Here is a 26811-nt window from a genome sequence, read left to right as displayed (position 1 = left end):
ACCTCTGAAGCCACCAACCAGCTGGCAAGATAAGAGAGCTCAAAGTCTCTTGGGCCAAAACTCTCCCATAGAATAAAATGTTGTTCAGTCGAAAGCGGAGACCATCAGAAGCTAGTTAGGAGTGGCAGATGCTAGCAATGAGGCCTTGGCTGCATCGCCTTTGCTCTAAATGTGTGGTCAAGCTGTTGCTTCTTCTGTGCTTGAGTCTGAACTGCAGCACTTTCTTAGCAGCAACCGTTTCCCCATCTGCAGGTCCCCGGGTCAAACTCAGCTACAGTTTTGGCCGAACTTTTTTGGGACTTGATAAATGCAATGCCTGCATTGGAACGTCCATTTGCAAGAAGTTCTTTAAAGAAGAAATAAGGTCAGACTCTCCGTACCATGTTTGGGGTGGGGACAAAGGGAAGTGGAAGTCTAGCTCTGTTAATATTGCCAACTGCTTGGGGTGGTGGGCATTGGGAGGATGAGCTGAAGCATGTAATTTGTCGCCAGTTCACATCTGCTGTATGTGTACTTGTCAGTAGTTAATATCACCTTTACATCCATCATAGTAAATCCCCACATCGTCACCCTGTGTAATTTGTAGTTGAATCCTATGCCCAGTTACTTGGAAGTAAATCTCACTGAACTCAATGCATGCATTCTCTTGCACAGGCTTCCACTGTTAAATTGTCAAATGACTAACCTGTCTCAGAATCATTAGCACCAATACCATTTTCAGGAGCTCTTTGCTTATAGGCAGCTGTTAAAAAGTTGCTGCTGCTGCTGCTGCTGCTTCTTCTTCATCTTCTTCTTCTTCTTCTTCTTCTTCTTCTTCTTCTTCTTCTTCTTCTTCTTCTTCTTCTTCTTCTTCTCCTCCTCCTCCTCCTCCTCCTCCTCCTCCTCCTCCTCCCCCCCCTCCCTTCACCACAAGGTCCCAGGGTGGGCTACAACAATTACATATAAATTTTTGAAAGCAAATACTGTTTTAAATACAGTTAAAACAGATTACAATCAGGAGAATAAAATCCTAAAATACACATCTCAGGTGCCAAATGTCAGGGTAAAGAGGTAAGCAAAGAATAAATTTTAACAGCTATATTTTAAAATATGAGTGCAACCACCACTTAGAATGTGCATAAATACATCTTGGCTGTGTAGAGTGAATCTGCTGCACTTCATTCACGCTAGGAAAGGTGTTAGAAATGGAATTCATGTCACCGGTTCTAGCAAGGTTAAAGTCATTTTGATTCCTATTAGCTCCATACAGGCTCTAGAGGCAGCTCACAGCTTTATTCTGGTCTTGTTTTTTGTTTGGTTTTTTTTAAAAAAACAATATAGGCCAAAATATTGGAATTCCAGTATACCATCACCAGAAATCCCAAATAGCAACAGAGCTGCTAAATAAAACCAGTATATTTGCCTAAAGGTAAAGGTAAAGGAAATTCTGGCGTGCTCTGGTCCATGGGGTCACGAAGAGTCGGACACGACTAAACGACTAAACAACAACAACAAAGGTAAAGGGACCCCTGACCGTTAGGTCCAGTTGCGGACGACTCTGGAGTTGCAGTGCTTATCTCGCTTTACTGGCAAAGGGAGTCAACATTTGTCTGCAGACAGTTTTTCCAGGTCATGCGGCTAGCATGACTGAGCCACTTCTGGCAAAACCAGAGCAGCGCACAGAAATGCTGTTTACCTTCCCGCCGGAGTGATACCTATTTATCTACTTGCACTTTGACATGCTTTCGAACTGCTAGGTTGGCAGGAGCTGGGACCAAGCAACGGGAGCTCACCATGTCGCGGGGATTCGAACTGCCGACCTTCCGATCGGCAAGCCCTAGGCTCTGAGATTTAGACCACAGCGCCGCCTGCGTCCTTGTATATTTACCTACCAGACACAAATGCCTTTCCTGAATAAATAATTTCTAACCTTCTAAAAGTCAGGAGGGCACCGGCTGCAGAGAAGGCTTGGGTTCTTTCAGCCAACTGCTGACCCTCTGATGGTGGTGGCATGCAAAACAAGGCCTCACCTCAGGATCACCTTAAGGCACAAGGGGAATATACAGCAGGAGGAGGAGGAGTAAGCAGGGTTCAGGCTGCATAACACTTCAAAATGTCAAACCCAGCTCATAATAAGAGCTCTACTTTAGGTAGGCTGTGCCGAAGGATTTATTTTTCTTTACATTATCAAAATTGACTGAAGCATGAACGAGGCTCAAGCATTTTCATCTTGCCAGGATTTTGTTAAGCATGTCAGGACAATTGTCAAACATAAATATTCTTCTAGTGAGAGTAAAACATCTACACAAACCATTATCATAATCATTAGATCTATTTCAGATTCACAAAGCAGAGATAGCCAAGATAAAAGTTATTAAGGTAGATGACAGCAGGTAAAGAGTTTTAAAAGGGATGAGTTCACTCTCTTCTAATATGATTTATATACGGAAAGGTGCTTTTAAAGAATTGGCAGCATGGTGGTGAAAAAATTGCTATATTAATAAATTATAGTTTTAATGCACCACTAGCTATATTATTACTATTACACCAAACAGAGTCAAATTACATTTTTAGATATCTGCTTCTATATAAAATATACTTCACTAAAGCAATAAAAAGCCTTGGTGGAGTTGCTATAAAAGACTCATTTCGCGTTTTACATTTATATTTAAACCACTAAAATGCCTATCATTATGACAGGTGGGTCGTGACTCTAGAGGAAAGACCTATAGATTGCAAGAATCCTGGAAATGTACAGAATATCTACACCCTGCATATTTTTGCTAATATACATGGGAGAGAAAGTAAAGAGTTCATTAAGAACCACTCAGGAGTCAAGGCTAGGTCTTCGTCCACTCTTGGTCTGGTGTGAATTTGGAGACAAACTGGACTTATTTATTGATTTAGTGACACATAACCCACCCTTCTAGTACTTTTGCAGAGTAGCTTGCAACAACTAAAATACAACATCTCCATAATAAAACACAATACAAAATAATATCTATCTATAAATGAAAGCAGACCCAACAGACATAAATCACAAACAACGTTCATCATATAAAATGTTATCTCCTGAAAGGTTTTCACCAGCTGGTGGACAGTTGCCAAGGAGGTGGGCAAACAAACCTTAAAGGGCAAAGTTTTCATATTATGGTTTGGCTCTACATAATATGTATAATGTCTGGAGAGTAAGAGCTCCACATTAAGGAAAGTATACAGAAGAGCAGATTGAACAACAACAACAACAACAACAACAACAACAACAACAACAACAACAACAACAGAATCAGTGTCTTGGGCACAAGCTAACCTAAATCTGCCCATCACCACATCACCCACCCCACCCCATCCTGGCTGAGGAAGGTGGGCACCTTTCCTAGCATCGTTGACTAGCAGTTAGGCAGACCCAAGGGAGTATTTGGATGAAGAGGAGAAACTGGAGATCTGATATATTATTTGTACTAAGAGGATACTTATGGGACCCTGATAATAAAAGTGCAGACCAGTAGTTTTTAAAATAGCCATCATTCACACTGAATGACCTCAGAAACAACTTAGCAGGGATTTATCAATGCTCTCCTGAGTAATGATAAATAAGCTTTCCTGAAAGGCAACTTGCCTGCTTGCACTGCCAGTCAACCTAATAAGTGTAGCCAGTTCTCCACATAAAATGAGTGTGCCTATGGTATGCTGGACTCCAACTCCCTTCAACACAGCCAGCATGCTCAATGGCTAGGGATGCTGGGAGTTGTAGTCTGCAACATCTGAAGGGTGCCACATTGATGGTCCCTGTTATGCAGTTTTTTGCAGCTCATGGTCTTACTTTTCTCATTCTGATTAGCACTTTGCTACAGCTTCTTCACTGGATGGAAGGGTTTAATAGCAAACAGCTACCGTGACAGGTGCAGGGGTGGGGAAGGGAGATGCTGAACCCCCCCCCCCAAAAAAAAAGAAATCCACCATGGGAGGAGCATAGGTATGCTTTATTTATTTCACTTCAGGCTGTAGTAGATTCTGTTGATTCTGAGTATATCAAAACCATTCTGAAACGTATCATTCATTCTAAGAAGTGGTAATTCATACCTGTTCTGTTATCATGCAACTTCACGCTACTCCTCTTTTCTTATCTTTGTCTGGATTAACTCTCATTAGCAAAATGGAATTACTAGCTCCCCACCCTGTTGAGTAATGAGTTCTGGTCTATGTGGTAATATTGCTTTTAAAGCCCGAGATTAAATAACTTGATGTAAGAGTGAACTACTATTCTGGCAACACCCATGATAAGCATTTACAAAGCATGTCAGGTCATTGGCAAACTGGTTAAATGCAGATAGAGTCATGTTCCCAGAGCTTTTTACCTTTGCCCTGCAGGTTTCCGGATGAAGACATCCGTTTGGGTTAATTTATGTTCTTGTTGGTACTGAGTGTTAATGATAGGATGCAGCAGTTTTAATTGATTGCCATGAACAATGGCAATTATGAATCACTGGCATACAAACCACTTCACAACCTTCATAAAGTTTGTCCTCAAAGGAACTCTGTTAGGCTTGCCTTGGAAATTCCCATTTCATAGTTGGAGAACTTAGGCCAAGAAGGAGGCGGCATCAGGTTTCATGGCTGAACAGGGGGCTTCACCCCACCACCACTCTCTCAATACCAAATTACCCCCTTGGACCTGTCCCTGTTGGCATTTATCTGTCTGAGGAGACAATGGAAGGGTGTGCCTTTAGGGGTTAAGTCTTAACTGTTGGAGAGTTACAGTGCCTGCTGTTGCTGTAGACCACATTGACTCTTATTTAAGGGCCGCTTAAAAGTCCACCCCAGCCTCCCAATATATACCTATAGGCATTTTTACATATGCTTAAAGACGCTCTTGCTTCATTAGGTTTAGACATGAAAATGTGAATCCTGTATTAACCATAATGTTCATTGGCATTGCAAATGCCTCTCCTCTGTCTCCCTTGCATGAGCAACAATCAGATATTAAAATAAATAAAGTATAGTAAAAATGCCCCTCAGATTTCCTGGGTCCTGAAATGAAACACAACTTTGAATTCTCAAAGCTGACATTAAGACTGCTGCCCAGCTTGTTTTTAGTCCCTCCTGCGCTTGTGCCTGAGGTGCACAAATGTAGCAGGCAAAGCTCTTCTCATCTTTGTAACTCCACACCAAGTTAGGCAAAGCATCACTTTTCAAAAATTCTCCATGTCAGGTTGCTGTCAAAGTGAAAGGAGCAGAGTCAGTAAAAGGGGGGAAAGTGCTGAATATCTAAGAATTACTCCTCATTTAACAGGTTGCATTCAGACAGCACTTTATTTTGCTTTCATGAAGTTACCTGTTAACTTCCACATTTTATGTGATCTTTCACATGATATAAAAAAAGCCACTGCTGAAAAGCTAGTGGAAGTCTAGCACTCATTTCCGGATTATTTGGTTCCGGGGGGGGGGAGGGAAATCAAGTGGCAACCCCATTAATCAAAGAAAATTGTGGGAGTTCTGCATTCTAATTTCATGCAACCCCTTTAACAGGGAACCCTGGGATCACTGCCGCAGGGGGGGCCCGGGTCACCGCTTCACGCCCCACCCCCCATAGGGAGGGGGTGCTGCGCGCAACCATGCAAAAAACGCCCCTCATTTGATGTGGGGAGCAGTCATTATTTCTGTTTAAGGCTGTGGTAGATTCCTTGCAAGTCAGGCCATGTAAGGTGCTTAAGGTGGCATAAATGGTTCCACCCCATTGTATCCTGTCATCTTGCATGTGGGGTACTCTAGGCTGAGCAATAGTGACTTGCCCAAGAGCACTCAGTCAGTTTCATAGCTAATTTGGGATGTGAATACAGGTCTTCATAGTTGAAGGCAAGTCCTCTATCTCCTACACCACAATGATTCCCTGTGTTCCACAAGTAGACTCCATGGAACACCGTGGGACTTACTTCTGAGCAAATGTGCAGAGGATTACACTGTCTCTGTGATCATTCACAAATCTAACTTCCCAATTCAACATTCTCCCAAACTCAGAGAAGATAAAGGATTAGATTTCATTCAGTTTTGTAGAGGAGAAATGAAATCAATTTTAAGATACTCGTGCTCAAACCACACACTTCGAAGGGATTCTACTAAAATTGGTTTTAAAGCAAGGGATTCTGTGCCTAAAACTGTACACGTCTCTCAAGATCCAATTTCTCAAGATCCAAAGGAAGATATGCATGTGCATTCTAAAAATTAAATTTATGCAAGGGGGAGGGAGGCAAGTTTTAAAGCATGGAATCTAGTTTTGTTTTGTTGATGGATCTGCATGAGCTTGCATTCTAACCCAGCTGTAACCCAAACAATCTTGCCAGACTGTCTTCAGCTCTCAATGATTAACATTAAATTCATGATGGGGTTAGATAAGGATATTTTTTCTACATTCACATGGAAAATTGGAACAATTGGGAAATTTTCTTGAATGCCTGCCATTAGACTAAATAAAGAAGAAGTTCATGAGGAGTCAACATTATTTGAATGTTTTATCTATGCATCTGCTGCCCTGGGCTCCTTTGGGAGGCAGGGTGTGATAAAAATTGGATAAATTGTAGTAACAAAGAATAATTCTTATATAAAATAGCTTGTAGGAGAGAGAAGAAAGTGTTTGTGTACATGCACACAACTGATTGAGGGGCATAATGAAACAAAAGAATCCTGAATTGGCTCCATTTACTTCCTCAGGAAAAGCAGAAAAAAAGGAGAAGGCTCCCTCTCATAAACAATAGCAAATGAGAGAGGAAAGCCTCATAAACAAAATGCGTATAAGGCCAAAAAGTATGCTGTCGTGAACTACAGCTGAGTGAATGTCACAAATATTAGCTGAGCATTTGACTGTTTCCAGTTGTCTAGGTACTTTGCAGTCAGAAGAATGGAACAGTCTCCCTCAGGAGGTTGTGGACTCTCCTTCTTTGGAGGTATTTAAGCAGAGGTTGGGTGGACATCTGTCATGGATGCTTTAGCTGAGATTTCTGCATTGCAGGGGCTTAGACTAGATGACCCTTGGGTCCCTCTTCTAACTCTACAATTCTATGATTTATGATTCTATGAAGACATAGGCGATTCTCCCTTTTCAGTTGCACAAAGGAACTTAGTGTCTGTTTCTTGTGCCCAATCATTATCATCATTGCCAGATTTGTATTAGGAAGTGTTACGGACTGAACGCCTTTATCTTGACCGCTGGCCCCAGTCAACAAGGCCAATGGTTAGTCTACAATCTACACTCAGAAACAGCCCTCCTAGTATTGTTTTTGAGGCAGAAATAGTAACGGTAAAGGGACCCTTGACCATTAAGTCCAGTCGTGGATGACTCTGGGGTTGCGGCGCTCATCTCGTTTTACTGGTCGAGGGAGCCAGCGTTTGTCTGCAGACAGCTTCCAGGTCATGTGGCCAGCATGACTAAGCCGCATCTGGCGAACCAGAGCAGTGCACGGAAACACCGTTTACCTTCCTGCCGGAGCGGTACCTATTTATCTACTTGCACTTCGTGCTTTCAAACTTCTAGGTTGGCAGGAGCAGGGACCGAACAACGGGAGCTCACCCATCATGGGGATTCGAACAGCCGACCTTCTGATCGGCAAGCCCTAGGTTCTGTGGTTTAACTCACAGCGCCATGTAGCAAGCTTTAAACACCTCTGGAAGACCCATCAATTTAAGCAGGTTCCTCCCTGGCTTATAAGATTCAGCACACTGCTCTGTTTTGTTGTTGATATATAACTGAATGTTTTATTGATGATGTCTCTGTTTTTACCAATGCATTTTGGTTATATGCAGTATATAGATTTTTTTTAAAAAAATAATCTTATCGTGCTTTATGTAAACTAGGAATTTTTCATATCAAGGGGTATGTAAATATATTATTATTACAACAACAGACATTTAGATGTTATAGTTGTTTCTTCGGTTTGTTTTATAAGCACCCCTTCTGCGGCTGCTTTCCAATTTAACTTCACTCCTGGATATTATTGTGTGGAATTGGAGTGGAGGGGGAATAAGTGATAGCTTTATCCAGTTTCAAAGAATAGAGCCTGCTTGATAAAGGCTTTGTGCCCTAATAAAGAGTGGATACTACTTAGCCACCTTATAGATTTGTTTTGGAATCCTACCTGGAAATGTGAGAATTTGGCAGGCACTGCAGTCTGCTGGTGCTTAGCTGGGCTAAGGTAGATTAACAACATTGCATGTCTTGATTTGATGGCAGGTTTGACAGCTGGCTTTCTTCCAGTTTAAAACTCCCTCCCAACTACCTCTCCTACTACTCTGGGAACTACTCAGATGACACCGTAAGTTGGCGGCCAGTGGATCTCTCCAGATTAACCACAAAATACCAGCACGACCAAGCAGACAAGAGGATTTGCACTTTTCTTACCAACACGAAAAGCTGCAGCATCGAGCGAGTCTTGTGGAAAACAGAGAGATTCCAGAAATGGCTAAAAACAAAACGCCTCACCCCTAACCTGGTCCAGGTTGGTATACAGGGCCCTGAGATATGGGATTCACACAACATTTAACGTTAATGTTTAACGGGAGTAAAGTGTTTTATTTTTATGGGATCTGGTTCTCTTGTATACACCCCACCCCAACACACACACACCACACATCACAAAGAAATCACTTGTAATTTGCTGGATCTGGCTCAGTTTCTACTAGTTTTCTTCACTACTTGGATACAGAAGGAAGCCATATACACACCACAGTCACACCTGAAACTAAAGTTAACATATGGATGGGGTGCATGCCACCACTTGGTAAAAGCCATCCATAATATTGTGCAAAGAGGTGAAGAAAATCTTGCCACACCCCTGTACCTGATCAGAAACCAATTCAAGGAAATATTCTCTTCATGCATGCACACTGTCCGCATACGCAAACTGCAAACACATCAGAAAATAATTATTCACCTTAGCCTCTTGAATCTGTATGGTACGGAAAATCAAGCAAGAGTTTGGCAGTCCCTTAGAGACGAGCAAATTTATTATGACATAAGTTCCCATGGACTGCAATATGCCATGGATTTGCTTTTGTTTTTGTTACTTCCTCTTAACGTTCCCACCGACTGCCATCTTTGAAGGCTAGCCATTGTTCAGTGCTTACCTCCTAAACTGCATAAGCTAATGTGGGGTGACAGGGTTATGAATTTGGGCCAGGCATGTTGGAACAAGCTGGTGACTGGTCTCTTCCAATCTGAGAGAAAACGCCTATTGCATAAGAAGCTTCAGCAAAAGTAGCAACCTGATCTTTACGCTTTTAGACCCATCCCTGCTAGGTGTTGGTGCCAGTGACTTTCCTTAAAGGGCAACCAAAGCATCACCTGCTGCTCAGCTGATGCCAATGTCTGTGGGGGCGTCGTGTCAAGGTAGGGCAGTGTCGGGTCGTCCTCCGCCCCCCCCCCCCAGATTCTGGCAGACACAGCCACCCTACAGAAGAAACTTGCTATCCTCCTAGAGTATCAGACACTCTCTGGTGGCCCCGTGCCCAGAGAGAGGCAGGCACCAGCCCAGCACTGAAGTGTCTTTCATCTCTCTCACCCAACTATAGTGATGCATGTCATGCGAGAGGAAGTCTGTTGGCCTTTTTACTGAATTCCTTCTGAGTCACGTAGGTTGAGTGAAGAGATAAATCTCATCTTCTGGCCGTAGTTCCTGCTATTTGGGGACAGTTGCTGGGCAGTTGCTGTCTCCAAGGAACAGGAGCAAAAGGCCAAGAATTGGGGGGAGGCAAACAACAAAACAGCAGCAAAGCATACCAGCAGCATTGAAGAGCAAAAGAAGGAAGGAAGGAAAATGGAAGCAACAGCACTGGGCAATCGGGCATTGGATACCCAGAACTCTTTGTTGGGGGAAATGTACTGTGAATACTTTAAATATATAGGGTATATGCAGCAGCGGCCATCTTACCCTCAAACACAGGATGCTGGTTTTTGTTGTTGTTGTGCAATTGTGGAGAAAGAAAGATGCTGACCACTAGTTGTACCAAAGAGCCTTCTCACATTGGGTCAGCAGATAAATGGTGCTGGTCTTAACAGCTAATTTTCAAAAGAAGGAATTGTCTATTTAAGTAACTGAGATGTTTTGCCAAAAGGGAGTTATAGGATGGGCTCTTTAGAAACTTTTTGTCTCTTACTTGACTCTGTCAAACAAATGCTGGCCTGTTTTGTTCTTTCCTTCTTCATCCCTCAGAGCTGCTACAGGTAGGCATGTTCTTGGGTAGGAATAACATTCCAGTCCTTAGGATAGAGCAAGCTCCACAGCACCCACCTGCATTCCCAGTGGCAGATTGAAAGAAACAGAGGCTGGTTTTCTATCATATGACTGAGATGTTCAGAGGTGCAAACAAACAAAGGTGTTAAAGAAAGGCACTGGCATGGCTTCCTACCTCACCACTCACAAAATAGATATGAGACTTTGAAAAGTTACAACCTCCCTCACCCATCAAACATTTTCATGATCTAAAAGCAATATCCTTTGCCAGATCAGAAAAAATAGCTCACTTTCTAATATCTGAGCGATTTTTCAAGGGAAATTCCAAATGATATTTTAATAATATAATAATATTTACATACTACTTATCATTGACAAAGCAAACTGAAAAGGATTTACAAAGATTAAAACCAAAATTAAATGCAGAATCTTTTAAGGCCCTTCTTCGTGGGCCTTCTCCTCGAGAGATCCAGAGGGTGGCAACACGAGAATGGGCCTTCTCTGCAGTGGCTCCTCATCTGTGGAATGCTCTCCCTCAGGAGGTTTGCCTGGCACCTTCATTATACACCTTTAGGCGCAAGGCAAAAATGTCCTTTTTTAACCAGGCTTTTGGTTGATCTGATTGACATCCTATGCCCTTTTAAAATGTGGCTTTTTGGGGAGGGGAGTTATTATGTTGTTGTTTTTATTTTTATTATATATTTTGGTTTTGTTCTGTGAATTGCCCTGAGACCTCTGAGTATAGGGTGGTATATAAATAGTAGTAGTAGTAGTAGTAGTAGTAGTAGTAGTAGTAGTAGGGAAAGCTTGAGCAAACAGGTGCATTTCCAAGAAAATTTGGAATCACAAACAGTTGTTACCTTCCAGATGTAAGGAGGGAGGGCATTCTAGACGTAGGCTTCAGTATGGAGAAACTTCTCAGGGAGGTATGCCAGACACCCAGCAAATACATGTCACATCCACTTAGAGGGTTTTTAAATTATTTTTACTTTTTGAGCCAGCTTAGTCATTTATTGACCCTTTCTCCCTCTGTGTCTGACCCACATAAAGACGCTTAAGTATAAGCAAGCCCATTTGTGCTACTATTATCAGAAAAGTAGACAACTGATATATTGTACAAGCCAAATGAAAGATAAGTGGCTCTAACAGAGATATCAATATAACCAAATTTCCCACAAGGGAGGCCTCATCACCTGAAACAAATTAAAATAACACAAGATGAATGAAGAACAAAACAAAAGCATGGACACTGAGGCTTTGACACTTTACACATTTACCTGCAACTCAATAGAGCTAACTTCTGAGCAGGCAAACATAGGCTTGCACTGCCAGCTCTATCTTTCCAGCTTGTAAATCAAGGAGAGCATCACTGTGAAGAAAAGGACCCTGCCTGCCTGAGCAGAGAAGTACTTTAATCTAGAATCTCACATTTCCCTTTCCCCTCAAAATCCCCTGTGCTACTCCAAGATTTAAAAGGGTTCGGATTTCCAGCCCCCACAGGTCCTCTCCCTTACTCCACAAGATGGCAGCATGAAACATGTCACCAGAGCTTTGTTGGCAAAACAGAACTGCAGCTGTGCAAGAAGTATGGGGAATCCCCTCTAGCAAGCGACCAATATTTCCTATTATGAGCATGTAGGTTCACAACAGTAGAGTTCCATTGCTTTAACGCGAGGGCCACAGCCAACTTTTTCTTCAGAAAATGTAGGAATGTTTAAGTAGAAAAATTGACATGGCATATATTCACCGCCTCCTTCTACGCTAGGGCAAGCTTCACATTGCTCCGAGTAGCTTCTGACAGAAGTTTACCACAGCGAGGTGCCTCCCCTCTCTCTACTCCCTTCTCTCCCCTTGTTAAGTTTGGATGAAACCCAATCTCTGCTGGCTGCCTTGTGCCACACAAATATCTCCCAGAGTGCAAAATCTTTTATGCATACTGTACTTTCCATTTGAGCACTCCCTAGAGCGTTGGAGTTGAGCCAATTTCTCTCACAGGCTAAAGTTTCCCCTCTGTACTGAAGGCGCCTGCCGAACTTCTAAGTAGGCTCGACATTTGCTGGGAAGTCAAACTCATGGTGCCAGACGGAAAAATCAGTCAGAACTGGGGACAGCCACACACTAGATAAAGTTTGGGGTTTTTATTTTGGTATAACGTTTTAGTGGGCACAATAGCTTTTTCTCCACTTGCCCCAGTTATTTATATGCACTAGATTTCAACTAAATAATGCTACATACCCAGTTGGAAGAAGACCAGTTTTTTGTTTTTTTTTACCAACAATCATTTTTCTTTCCTGGCTTTGGCTACCATTTTACTTGACTACCGTGAGTACTGAAACACTGGATATATTAGCAGACCTTTGCGAAATATTGGCAAAATATACTGCTGTGTAGTCAATGTTCTGGGAAAAGGAATTGCACATTTTGAAGCTCAGTCTTCCAAATAAAATTATTCCAATGTTTATTTATTTTTATAACCCATTCTGTTCCAGAGGCTCAGTGCAGGTAATCTCAGAGGGATTATTTGTTTGATTGATTGATTCAATTCCATTTATGGATCATTTTCCATGAAATATACTGAAGCAATTTCACAGAAAACAAAAAACCAGAAACCTATCAACAATTAAAAAAACCAATTACAGTGTGTGTGTGTGTGTTTGTGTGTGCATGCATGTGTTTGTATGTATATATATGTATATATATATGTATATGTGTGTGTGTATGTAAAAACCTTTTTTTAAAAAAAATCCATATATAAAAACAAAATAATAATAATATGTTAAAACAATTTCAAATCCAATAAAGATACAGGTGGGAATAAGTATTCAAATTCAATACAGGCTGGGAGAAATACTGTTTACTTCAGGCTTGATGAAGTCCTGTGAGAACTTCACAAAGTCTCTCAAGACTTGGGCTGGGTGCAAACCATGGAGTATTTGGCTGGGCAATGACTTCTACTGTCTGTCTCTTTATCGTCACAAGTCCTGGCTAGGTAGTCACTAGACATGGGCTGCATCTAGACACATCAAAGAAGCGTTTCAGTTAAACACGTTTTAAACTTTGTATGACAAATCGCGTTGGCAAAAGTGGAACTCCACACCACCACCTGGTGTCACAGTGTTATAATGCATATACAGTCAAACCTCGGTTGTCAAACGTAATCTATTCCGGAAGCCTGTTCAGCTTCTGAAATGTTTGACAACCGAGGCAAGACTTCCGATTGGTTGCAGGAGCTTCCTGCACTCCAGGGGAAGCTGCAGCGGACATTTGGCTTCCGGAAAACGTTAGAAAACCAGAACACTTACTTCCGGGTTTTTGGCATTCAGAAGCTGAAACGTTCCAAAATGGGGGCATTTGGGAACCGAGGTTTCACTGTGCGACACTTTTTCTTTACCAATCTAGCTGAGTCCTTCCCCCCCCCCCAGTACATTAAAACCCGGGGGGGGGATGTTAATACATACGACCCAGTCTAAAAGATCATAGATAGTTACGAGTCAAAGGCCTGGTTAAAAAGGAAGGTTTTTGCCCAGCACCTGAAGATACATAATGATGGCTCCAGGTGCACCTCCCTAGAGAGAGTATTCCAGAATGCACCAGGAAACTGCATCAGAGAATCCAAACACAGTGTTACTCCATTTAGGAATACTATGTTTCTTTCCCTTTTCTTTCATTCTAAATAAAAAGGATATCTATTGCCATGCAAACAACAATTCCTGCATTGCAGAGGCCTGGACTAGACAACCCCTTGGATCTCTCCCAACTCTACAGAATCTGTGATTCTGATTCAAAGGTCTGGAGTACTCTTAGGATTGCACTGTGAATGGCTGTTCCCATGGGTTGGTTTTTGTTTTTTTTTAACCCGCAGCAGAAAATAGGCATTGATACCCTTGCCTAACCCAGTAATCCTCTTTCATTGACAGGCTAAGCAACTGCAAATAGCACATTTCAAAGAAAAGCATCTCTAAAGTACACTTACTCCCACTGCTGCATCAAGGTAGTTGTACTCCCTTGACGGCCGTGTCTTCCCGTATGTAGTTTTGGATACAGAGGAGACTTGACAGAAGTTATTGGGCTCAAGTAATTTTCTTTTATAGTGCAAAGAATTATGACAAGCCTTAACATACTTGAATCAAAATGACAGACCATGAAATAATGTTTTTCACTTTACGCCGCCTGCCCTGTCTGACCCAGCTATCAATTGAGTGGCCTGCCACAATGATTATTTCGTCTGTCACAATGAAAATCTTTATTGCAAACTACAAATGCTCCTTTGCTGAAAAGCCTTCCCTGCCCCAGAGACAACCTCGATTTAACTTTGTGCTTATATGCAGCTCTGAATGGAACACAGCAGCCTATACAGGAATAAGTTCCAGGTTATGTTACTTGCATTTCAGTTCCAAATAAACGTGTGTGTTTAATGCCTGGAATTATCAAAAATGTGAGGTTTTTTCTTTTGACTCTTTGTTTGGAGGGATGCTTTTCTTTTTTAGCATTTTGAGTTATATCCAATGGACTCAAGTTAGTCCTGTCCATTAATTGTAGGGAGCCTACTTGGAGTATGACTAATATTGAATTCAATCCTACTATCTTAAGTCTTTTTTCCTAATATTAATGAGGGGGGAGTTGTGTTGCAGATGGACAATGGCTACCATTTAAATTTTCTTTTAAAATAGCCCCCCCCCCCAATATTATGATAGAAGTGTTTTTAGAATTAGAACTGCTGTGGGAGTGAATTGCCATTTGATCTGAACTGAAAAGTGTAGCTACCTTTCTTCACACACCCCTCTACTATAAAGCAGGTGTGTGTACCAAGTCAAAACAAATCAATAAATTCAATCAATTAAGTTTATTGTTCTACTACAGTGAATCAATATATATCAACTATTCAGTCAACTGGCCAATCGTTTTGGTTACACAAACTTTGACATTTGATTTAAGCTGCTAATTACTGAAAAGAAAACCCGATCATCTAATGCTCAGTTGCAGAAGAAAAAAGGGGAAATCAATAATACATTCATACACAGCAAAATACTCTCTAAAAAATGAGAAGGAGGCCTAGGCCAATAAATGTTACAAAAAGCAACATCAGCTTCGATGTTAACAAATAGGAAAACCTCCCCCTTTAACCTCTGGATCCCTTTGAGCCATTACAAATAAGCTGCACCAAAGGGCAGCTGTCCTATGTTGCCCTTTGGCACTCAGCTCTGGTGCCTGGCCTTAGTTTCCAGCTAACTAGTTAGGAGTGGCCCCAGGTGGGCAGTGCCACAGCAATAACAGTCCTACTTGCCACGGCTAGTGCATTCCAGAGTCCAGGGGATCAGGAAGCCAGGGGTGCCCTAGCAGCTAAGCAAACAGTTAATTGGCTCAGGCTACAAGTTGTAAAAGCAACTGCAAAACCCTGAAAATATATTTAAGTGTTGCCATCAAATTTTAGAAATTACAGATCTTAACAAAAAAATGTTACAAATCTATGCACACTGAATCGCCATGTGACAGTATAAAAAGGTTCTCTGAAACAAACATTTGCACCAGCCATCTGAACAACAACAGAGTCTGGCGAGTCTTTGTCAAAAGAGAGTTTCAAACGGCAGGTACCACCAACAAAAGCCTTACAGGATTCTCATGTTCTAAGAATATGCCAGGTGCCACTTTCCTGACATTTCCTGATCCCAGTTCATTCAGGGTTCTAAAGCTAAGAACCACTGCCTTGAATTCTGTCTGGAAACTAACTGGCAATTAGTGCTGTTCTTTTAGTGCTGGTTTAATTTGAGCTTTGCAGTAGGTCTCAGACAATATCTTGGCTGACACATTTTGAACTATGGTTGCCCGGTCAGGAGCACCCCAGATCCAAGTGATACAGGAGGCATTTTGACACCTGTGCGTATGAATGTCAACACATATGAAACCAATGGCAGTGCTTCTTTGTAGCTATTAGGCTATTTTTGCTTTCCATTTCCCAAGTGAGGGACGCTGTGGCAGTAGGACAGCACCTTCTCATTTTGCCTCAGGAGGCAAAACAGGGTGTGCTGCCTCTGCAAGTACCCAATCTGCCCCAAGTTCCCAGGGCTAAATAATATCCTCTAGTTATTTCAGAATAAATCTACTATTGTTGGGAGTTTTCACTGTGCAGTGGGATGTGATTTTCATATGGATCCATTATAAATATCATAAGCAATTTATTCATATTTCTATTATATAAACATGCCTGTGCATATGGGTTCTTTTGTACATCACTTTTCAGCTATGATTTTAATTAAAAAATAATTAAGCAGGGCCATTGAATTTCATGTGTACCTGCTTCTTCAGATGCTCTGTTTAATTATATACAGCAGTGGTAATTTGTAGGGTCAGGTCCTAACCATACAAAGGGACATACAAAACACAGGCCCATTCAATCAAAGCCCCTGTGCTATATGCAGAGACAAGACTGACCCTTTCCCCTTCTCTTCTTTTTAGGGTCTGAGTACACCGATGCTTCGCTGCCCTTCACAACGGCTGCTGGACCGAATAGTGCGGCGATATGCTGAAGTGGCAGATGCTGGTAGTGTCTACATGGACCATTTCACCGACCGGGATAAATTGCGCCTCCTCTACACACTCTCAGTTAATGCACATCCCATCATGTTACAGGTACAACTCCATCTGTCTTCCTGTGGGGTAAATTACCACCCCATGACCCAAGTTCAAGTCATTTTGACCAACTGGAGCTACAGTAAACTTGGTTCGAAAATAGGGATCAGTAGGTTTCATAGCCACTCTGCTGCACAGAGAACTGCAGGAGCCTAAATTTACAAGCCAAGTGGACTGGACACTTGCCTTGACAGAGATCAAGAACAACCTCGTAAAATTGGAATCAATGCACACTATACTGTGAATCCCTCTCTGAGAAGCTGTGCTCAAATGAAAAATGGCATTGGATGGGAGTATTATTTTGTTTAGCAAAATTGTGTGGTACTTAACCACACAGGTTCTGGTGAACTGAACAGCCATACAGTGAACAACAGCCATACAGACCTTTCAGTGCATACACACAACATATTGAATATAGGCACAGCAAGCCAGACCCTTTGAATTAACCATTATTAAACTCCCTGAAGTATGCAACATGAACCGAGTGACAAAAATGCACACCAGCCAATTCACAGGCCAATTCACACAGCTGGTTTCCAACGTGCACACTCTAGCCATTCAGAAAGAGAAATTAAAAAGTCAGTACAGACTAAAAAAAGAAGTCCCAAAGTGGGGTTGTCCATCAAACTTGAGCTCACATCATGCAAAACCAGAGGGCTGTATTTTAAGCTGAGAGGGTGTTTTTTAAGCAATCAGAAATCCTGCTAAGATGCTGAATGAGGCCTTAGTGATATACCGGTATTACATGCAACATCTTGATAGCCAACATTAGGTGCATAACTTGACAATTTTATATTTGGAAGAATCTAAGAGGGCAACATGTTCCATTTTATTAAGTCTTTGCTTTTGGCATATTTCACCAACTTCTAGTGAACGAAACCAATGGTTTGTATCCCACAAAACTATGGACCCCAGACTGATATGGTATGAAGGTCTTTGGGATGCCAAGTGGAAGACTTTTGCAGATATGAGTCTCCTTGTGTAGGGGTGTCATGTCAAGGACTGAACCTGGGGGCCTTGCACATGCAAAAGATGGGCACTACTGCCAAGCTAAAGCACATAGCCGCAACAACTCTAGAGGTGGTGGTTCTTTTCCACCTAGCTGTGTATCTCTGTTGTTTTCACAAAAGAAGCACATCATGATTATTCACATTTTTCTTCCTTAATGTCTACAAATGTAGAAACAAGCATTAACCTCTAATAAAACTCCATTAAATACAATGGGGCATATTACTAACTCATATGATTCCTTAGGGTGTATATCTAAAGCCTTGGAGTAGCTGTTAAACAGTTTAAAGCTGACCCTTGCGTTAACTTCAGCCCAGATTGTTGAAGGTGTGCTTAAATTGGTCTTAACGTTTTATTTCAGTGGGTTGGCAAGTTCATATGGGAGAAGGGAGTCCTGTTAATATAGATCCTTCTTCTGTTCCCCTTTATGAATATTGCAAAACTTAATAATACATGTTTTATCTTTATGTTTTACTTTGCATTGTTACCTTCACTAAGTTGGTGTTGACCTTTGTCAACACATAACCATGTTATCAGGATGGACAACCCTGTTGCACAGTCTTTGGTGGGTAGTGGCTGCCCATCAAAAAGGCTGAGGTGATCAATCAGCATTCATTGTTATTTAACAGGGTAATTGGAACAACTATTTATTTCTTATAAATTCTTCCTTTTACTGGTCATTACCAGTGAACACTGATTTATGGCTGATCACCTCAGCCATTTTGATATTTGGGAGGAGACTGTGACATTGGTTTGCCTGTTCTGAGTAAAGAGAGGAGACCTAGAAAGGGGAGGTTTTTATTCTGGCTACCTCAAGAGAAGAAATTTTACCATTTTGGAAGTGGCTGACAGTTTTTGCATGAATGCTGCTGTTGCACTGGGACGGATACTGCTATTGAAGCTGTGCACTAGGTTGGATGAGGGCCCAGCCAAATCAGGCATATATGGAGGGTCTCAGATGAGTTGGGCACACACAGCCATTGGTCAGGTTGGATTGGCCCAGAGTGACTGGTGGCTGTAAGGAGGGAGGGCATAAGGCAGAAAGGAGAGCTGGGCAGCACGTGAAATAGGCTGACTTAATGGACCAGTGGATGCACCTTCCCAAAAGAAAGTAGGCCCAAGCAGTGGCTCTCTTTCCTCCTTGATGACTTACAGGATCAACAGCTGTAGAGCTAAGGCATAGATCCTGCATAGGACTGGATCATCCTCCTTCACAGCTGTTAAATTGTACTATCCAATCCAGGCATAGGCAAACTCGGCCTTCCAGATGTTTTGGGACTACAACTCCCATCATCCCTAGCTTACAGGACCAGCATTTGCCTATGCTTAATCCAATCTTATGCTGTGCTGTGGCCCTAACAGTTTAAAAGAGTTTTAAGGGTTAAACAAAATGGGGATGGGGAGACTTAGTTTCGGGGACAAATCAGGGATGGGTGGCCCCCAGGCTAGCATATTGCCCTGATATGGGGGCCTCGGAGCAGGGACACAGGGTGGATTGTTTGTGGACAGCCCTAATTGCTATGAATGCTCTTGCAGTGTGTTTGCTTTGACACTTCACAAAATACCTGCTCGGAAGTTATGAATTCAAGTAAACAAAATATGACAAAACCTTGCAATCCTTCAGTGCTCACTTCTTCAAAAGGTGCGGTGGAACTTCTGGTGAGGAGGGCAAAACAATGCACAAGTTAAGCCAAGATCAAAGGGGCTTTTTAAAGGGTGGGGTGTATTCTTACCTTCACATCATCACATAAATAGTCCCACATTTGCACTAACACATTTTGTGTCCCCTCTGTTGGACAGATTTTCCCTGGAGCAGAAGGGTGGCCATTTCCAAAATACTTGGGGTCCTGCGGCCGGCTGATAGTCACTACCAGCACCAGACCTTTGAAGGAATTCTATGGCTCGTCTTCTGATGTGGCAGCAGACCTAGCTCTTCAGCTCCTTGCTATCATCAATTCCATGAGGAAGAATGACCTGAACTATTTATTCTACTTTACCCATGTCGATGCTGGCACATTTGGTGTTTTCAACAATGGACATCTGTTTATCCGGGATGCCAGCACAATGGGAGTCATTGACAAGCAGGAAGGTACTCAGCTTCATCTTTGAATAAGCATCTGTCACAAGAGGATATGATGAGGCAGGAGGGGGGGGGAATAGATCTTTAGCTTCAAGTTTTTTGATGGTAGATCAGTTAATTAAAAGGAACGAAAGGTGACAATCTGTATACCAATAAGATTCTGTGCAACTGGAAATTAGCACATTCAGCATAACTCAAACACACATACATGAGCATTCATATTATAGCAGAAAATTGTCAGATTACCCAAATGAGCACATGCACACTCTAAGTGTACCCACCTGAAGCAAAGCCAGAGAACTCCAAAGCAAAGCAAGACAACTAGACGTATAAGTTTGGGGAAAAGGAAGAGAAATAGCTAGCTTTCAGCTAGAAGAAAAAAACTGAGGAAAGTGCCAGGATGGATGGTAAAACAAAATAAACCTATAGTCAAAGCAACTGGGGAAAATGTTCTACATGGTCCAATCCTGGGCTCCTGGCAAGCACAGGTAATCAGAGAGAACAAATATGGGCATAAATATGGGCAGTAAGCAATCAAAGCACATGAGTTTACCAAGGGTAATATGGAAACTAAAGGAGAGATACTCCAGGTTCCAGCATTTTAAAAATGGGCAACCTGCCCCACCCATCAAGAGATCCTGGGACCAGCTACTCACTTTAATCTATTAAAAGTATGCCCAACTTCTCTGGAGAAATATGGAGAGAAAAAGAGGTTTGTGATTAATGCCTGCTCTGTTGTTTGCTGGGCAGCTTGATGGTTTCCCTAAGGACAGATCCCCCATCCACAAGTTCGTAGAAACAGCTGAGGCAGCCTCGAGCAGCTTTCACAAAAGGTAGACCATTTGACTGATGAGGCTCGCATTTCCTGTACATTTTATAGCTTTTACCTGAAACCCAGTCCTACCAAGTTTAGATCAAATTTCAAAATGTAAGATCAAAGTCCAAATTGAGAAACGTTATGTACAGTACAGTCCTTCAGAGGACCGTCTCATTTCAGAGTTCAAGGAGAGTCACATGACTGAATGCTCAATATGTCCCTGTACATGGAAAGATAGCATGTTAGGGAGAGGGCTGGGACACAACTATTCTCTCAGACATAATATGTAATATGGGCAGGGTAAATAATTAATTATTCATCATCATCATCATGGAAGATCCTTATTCTTAGACAGGCATAGGCAAACATGGCCCTCCAGATGTTTTGGGACTACAACTCCCATCATCCCTGACCACTGGCCCTGTTAGCTAAGGATGATGGGAGTTGTAGTCCCTAAACATCTGGAGGGCCAAGTTTGCCTATGCCTGTTCTTAGAAGATGGGAAGAGATGGAGGCCTCATACCTTGCCAAAGACCTGGCAGGATAAAACTTCTGTTCTTCTGAACAGCTCATACCTTTTCCCTGTGGAACAGTCAAGACAAGTTGATCCATTTGTAATTCAATTGACCATCTAATCTAAACACTGCTGAGGTGTATAAAGATAATATTTGCTCACATAAAATTGTGGCACCTGAAAGATTAAGAAATTATTACTGCATAAACCTTCATGAAGTACAGCCCACTTCATCAGATGCTTATGCCATAATAAATGTTAGTCTTTAAGATGCCCTGAAATTCTTTTGTTGTTTTTGCTGCAATGCAGACTAACATGGTCCTCCTTCTGGAATTTGTTCATATATGTTTATAATCAAAGCTTCTCATTACCTTCTGTTAGGCAAGCAGCTGATGGACGGACAACAGGAACATAAGGACATATTCAGCTGCCTGGTTACAGACTGCCAGTCTGAGCTTCCCTCCTGTAATTCCATCAAGGATACACAAAGCCTCATCATGGTTTGTGAGGAACTTTTGCCTAAACTCTTAAAGGAAAAATTTCTGCCTCCTGTCCAGGAGAAGATTGACAGAGCTCTGAGCAGATGTGCAGACAGCTTTCTAACTGACCAAGAAGTCATCAGGGCAGCTCAAGTGCTGGAAGAGATTTTGAAACCTCTGCAGACTTGTGATCCTCGTTTTGCCTACCGCTATCCTGATTGCAAATACAGAAATAAACCCTAAAAGGAAAGCTTGCTGCCATCTACCTACTACTTCTACCTTTGAAGTCAAAAGAATAGAATCATCCAGGAAACACTGATTTTGCCACCATTAGACATTCACTTTGCAAACATTCCATGATAAAAGTCAGTGGTCCTGTTGGGGTTGCTCTTCAAAGGTTCACAGCACCTCTATGAGCTCCTTGTTATTGACCACCACATTCTAACTTCTCACATTTACCTTGCTTTTACAAATGCCTTCAGCAAGATCAATGCAAATCTTACAAGCTTGTTGTTTAAGAGCATGCTAAAGATGAACCGAGCCGTTGTTACAATGGTGACTTTCTTTCTAGGAAGCTGCTCTCTATGGCTACACAGACTTTGCTGACTTCTTGTAGGTGATAGAATCAATTGTCCCTTTCAGGACAACATAGACATCCCTGCCCTGTTCCCTCTCCATGGTAGCTCCATCTTTCCAACTGCAAGCTTTCTACTCCTCATTCCCTTTCCTTCTGGGCTGAGTCAGGGAAGGCAGGGAGAGTATAAGTTGCCAGGGGCACACATGGCCCCACTAGCAAACTGCCTGTGCTTTACCTTCATCCATCATGCGTGTTTGAAATCTTGCCTTCCTTTATTCTATCTTCATACCCAGGGCCATTTTTTTTGTTCTTATGACAAATGAGCCAGGATTCTGTGGAGAGACACAGTACATTGACTGAAGGTGTTGCCCACTCACAGCAGGAGTGGGAAGGAACTTTTGCTGACACCTCTGCTCTTCTAGAAAGATAGATGAAGACCACAACCACTGTAATGGATTACTATTGATTTAATGTGAGATGGGATCATAACAAGAGGTACTTGCCCAGATGGGGAAGATGGAGATAGGGTGAAGGGCTTGAAAAATGAGAGTCACTTGGCAATGGAAGATGGTGAATGCATAAGAGCAGGCATTATTCAAGATGATGGTTTGATGTGTGAAAGAGTGGTCCAAGTATATGGAGCAATACAGAATAAGTTATAGGGTATGAGGAAGAAAAAAGGGAGTTGGAAAACAAATGCATTATCTGTCCTTGGGCTGGGAGCTGAGCTTGCTACCCCTCTTTAAAAGGGTCATCACTGTCTGATGCTGAAAAGCATCTGGCGGGAAGTGGTGGACTGTGGCATGGTGAGGACAGGCTACTGAGGGCCCTTTCCAAGCCCCTGGAGTCCTCAGCCAGCATCTGATCTGGTCAACTGCTGAAAGCAAGTCTGACATCAGGGATGGGGAACCTGTGATTCTCTGGAAATTGTTGGAGTTTGCCTTGAAAGATATTTTGAAAATTCAACTAGTGTAGAATATTGTAGTCAGAATGCTGAGGGGTGCCAGTAAATTTAGTTCCATTACAACTGGATTTATGCAAACTGCACTGGTTGCCAATTCAGTTTAAGGAACCTGGGTACCTCAAGGACTGCCTTCTTTCATGTTTCCCCCCACTTGAGCCAATCATCATCCAAATTTCTGTTCCAGTTCCCTTGACCCTATGAGGTGACACTAGTATGTAACAAAGTTAGGATTTTCTGTGTTGTAGCACCCATCTTATAGAATGCCTTGTCAAGCAAGGTGCATTGGACACTACCATTATGTTTTTTTAGTCCGGGCATGGCCCAACTTGGCCCTCCAGCTGTTTTGGGACTACAATTCCCATCATCCCTAACCACTGGTCCTGTTAGCTAGGGATGATGGGAGTTGTAGTCCCAAAACAGTTGGCAGTCTAAAACCTGCTTTAGACTGTTAGTGAAGATGTGGCTCTTTTAAAGCTGGCTAATTAATTTATTTGCTGGGGCAGTTTTGTACCATTTGCTGGTTCCTTTAGAATTGTTGTTTGTTTTTAATGTTAATATTTTGATTATAGAATTAGGCTTAATTTGGGGTTTGCTGCCTGTTTTATAGCATTCGTTATTGATTTGATAGCCTGACTTGTATGTTTATGTTCTTGGGAAATTATGTTAAAAATAAACAAATGAGGCTCCATCAGACCTAGTGAGCATGGCCAATAGTTAGGGAGATGGGAATCATAGTCCAACAACATCTGGAAGATCAGATTCCCCGTCCTTGGAATAAAGCACAGCAAAATCACAAGCAGGTTCATTTGGCTTGAGAAAACTGAATGCCTGTAATTCCTTCATCAACCAATGAATGGGTTTATGACTTTTGAGAATAATCATAGTCTTAAACTCAAACTCAATTTTGGCTCTAAAAGTAGCATGCATGTTTACTCCTGCTGTTTTCGCTCTGAACAAAAAACCCAATCAGCAACATCAGACAATGAAACCTTTGCCACTACTGAATGTTTTTTAAAAAATCAACAACGTTTTAAAAAATAATCTCCAAGCCACTGGAAAGTTCATTTATGAATTGCAATTATCTTAAGCCTTTCAAAAGATTCTGTCTTGAGATAGAATTATTACTAACCACAGATTTGTGCTTTTAAATATTTACTGAGTTTGCTTCCACCTTATTCTGAAAGGAAAACTAAACTGGGGTGGTGCCAAGAATAAAGTTTTTGAGGGCTGGGGTTAAAAATCCAATCTAGCTTGCAGCTGTGCAGTCATACCTCATGTTACGGACGCTTCAGGTTACGTGTTTCGGGTTGCAGACAGGTTACTTCCGGGTTTCGCCACTCATGCATGCGCAGAAGCACCAAATCGCGCTTTGCACTTGCGCAGACACAGCGCTTCAGGATGTGAATGCTGCAGGTTGTGGACGTGCCTCTGTCACGGATTACGTCCGCAACCCGAGGTTCCACTGTAGTGAGTTTACCACAAGCTGCCATTTTGAGTTTATCACAAGCAAATATAAGAACTCTGTGTCTATCAAAGAGAGATACCTAGGGTGCCATAGGATAAGGCACTGAAATAACTATTCCTATTTTTGAGCCTTTGCTTCGAAGAGTCAACCAACCAACCAACCAACCAACCAACCAACCAACCACTTCTCTTGCATTTGAAAAGTTATGGCTGAACCCATTAATCCAACTTGATGTGCAAATGTTCCTTACTGTAAGTAAGCATACCATGTGCCTAGAGGCCAGTCTCTATCCTGGTACCTATGGGACCGCCTCTCCTGGTATGCCCCACAGAGAGCCTCAAGGTCCATAAATAACAACACCCTAGTGGTCCCAGGCCCTAAGGAAATTAGATTGGCTTCAACCAGAGCCAGGGCCTTTTCAACTCTGGCTCCGGCCTGGTGGAACGCTCTGCCTCATGAGACCAGGGCCCTGCAGGATCTGATTTCTTTCCGCAGGGCCTGTAAGACAGAGTTGTTCCGCCTGGCCTTTGGCTTGGAGCCAATTCGATTCCCTCCCTTTCTTTTTTCTTTTCTTTCTCCTCCTGCGATGAGGCTACATTTTAATATTTTAATGTTCCAATATTTTAATGTTGTATTTTTTTTTTGTTTTTAAGTTGTAATCATTCATTTTGTTTTTATTATTGCTTGTAAGCCGCTCTGAGCCCGGCCTTGGCTGGGGAGGGCGGGGTATAAATAAAAAAATATTATTATTATTATCCTTGGGAATAGCTCCTCCTCCTGTTCAGAAGATAGGATAAAATTCTTGGCATCTCCTGCATGAAGTACTGAGTCTGTGAGCTAAATTCTAGACCAGAGCTGCAATGATATTGACTTTTATGTAACTTCCAGATCATAGCTACATGATACTGAAACTTTCAGGCATGAACAATGGCTCTCAAAGCTCTACCTCACATAAGGTGATGTTTAAGAGCTATAGATAACATGAGTGAAAATACCAACCTACTAGAATGAAGAAACTCCATGAAGGCAAAACCAAGAAACAGACGGGCTGATCCAATGCTTTGTGGAACTATCCTGGTGGAAAGTGAAGTGGGCCCCTGAACAAAGGATCTTCCCTGTGTTGTCAAGCAATGCTCAACCAGTTTGTGTCCAAAGCAAACAGAGTGAGTGCCAGGTTCTTTTCCAGGTTTTTACAATTTGGGCACTGCTCAACAAAATTTGGTCCTTGTCTTTATGTATGCTAGTCTAACTCTCTCCAATGAAAGCATCCATGGCAGATGGCCATCCAATCTCTGCTTTAAAACCTTCAAGGAAGGAGAGTCCATAACCCCCCTGAGGGAGTCTGTTCATCTGTCAAACAGCTCTTACCATCAGAAAGATCTTCCTGAGGTTGTGTCAGAATCTCATTTCTTGTAACTTGAATCCATTGGTTCGGATCCTTCCCTCCAGAGCAGGAAAAAACAAGCTTGCTCCGTCTTCCATGCAACAGCCCTTGAGATATTTGAAGATGACTATCATATCCCCTCTCAGTCTCCTCTTCTCCAGGACAAACATTCCCAACTCCCTCAACTGCTCCTCATAAGGCTTGGTTTCCAGACCCTTGATCATCTTGGCCACCCTCCTCCACACACATTCAACCCATCGCACAAATGCCATAAAACAGGCAAAGTGCATCTCATCAGCAGTTGCCCGTTTTCATTATCAGAAAGGTAATCAATTTATTCCTGCGGCAAATCAGATATTTCAAACAAAAGTGCTATCCCAGATATTCTATGGAATCCCGCTATGGGTCCAAGCATATAACAATGATTTAAAAAAGATTCACTCTAGCTTTCTGAGACGTATTCTTGGACTCCCAGCTATGATCAAATATGAAACAATGTGTGCAGAAATAGGCATACACACAATGGAATATTGGGCATGGTCCACCTCAATAAAGTATTGGTTACGCTGCCACTTTCGCTGCCCTCCATCAAGTCTGCTCGCTGATTTGCTCAAAGACTCCTATAAATCAAGATGGTATCAGCACCTCGAAAAAAAGATTGAATCTTTAGGCATCGAGCTGGAGCCCCTGTACA

At 42.2% G+C, this 26811-nt stretch overlaps 1 protein-coding gene across 1 annotated transcript; it reads left to right on the top strand.

The window, feature by feature from the left end:
* On the top strand, positions 1–23959 carry DIPK2B (divergent protein kinase domain 2B). The gene is made up of 5 exons (XM_083734707.1): positions 1–364; positions 8204–8468; positions 16656–16829; positions 19638–19926; positions 21630–23959. The coding sequence occupies exons 1-5, from the start codon at positions 129–131 to the stop codon at positions 21968–21970; spliced, it is 1305 nt and encodes a 434-aa protein (XP_083590833.1). The 5' UTR covers positions 1–128; the 3' UTR covers positions 21971–23959.
* Positions 23960–26811: the final 2852 nt, after the last annotated feature.

Source organism: Podarcis gaigeae, assembly GCF_964106915.1.
Source record: "Podarcis gaigeae genome assembly, chromosome: 4".
NCBI classification, from domain to species: Eukaryota; Metazoa; Chordata; class Lepidosauria; order Squamata; family Lacertidae; genus Podarcis; species Podarcis gaigeae.
This window is presented reverse-complemented; position numbering and strand designations above follow the sequence as displayed.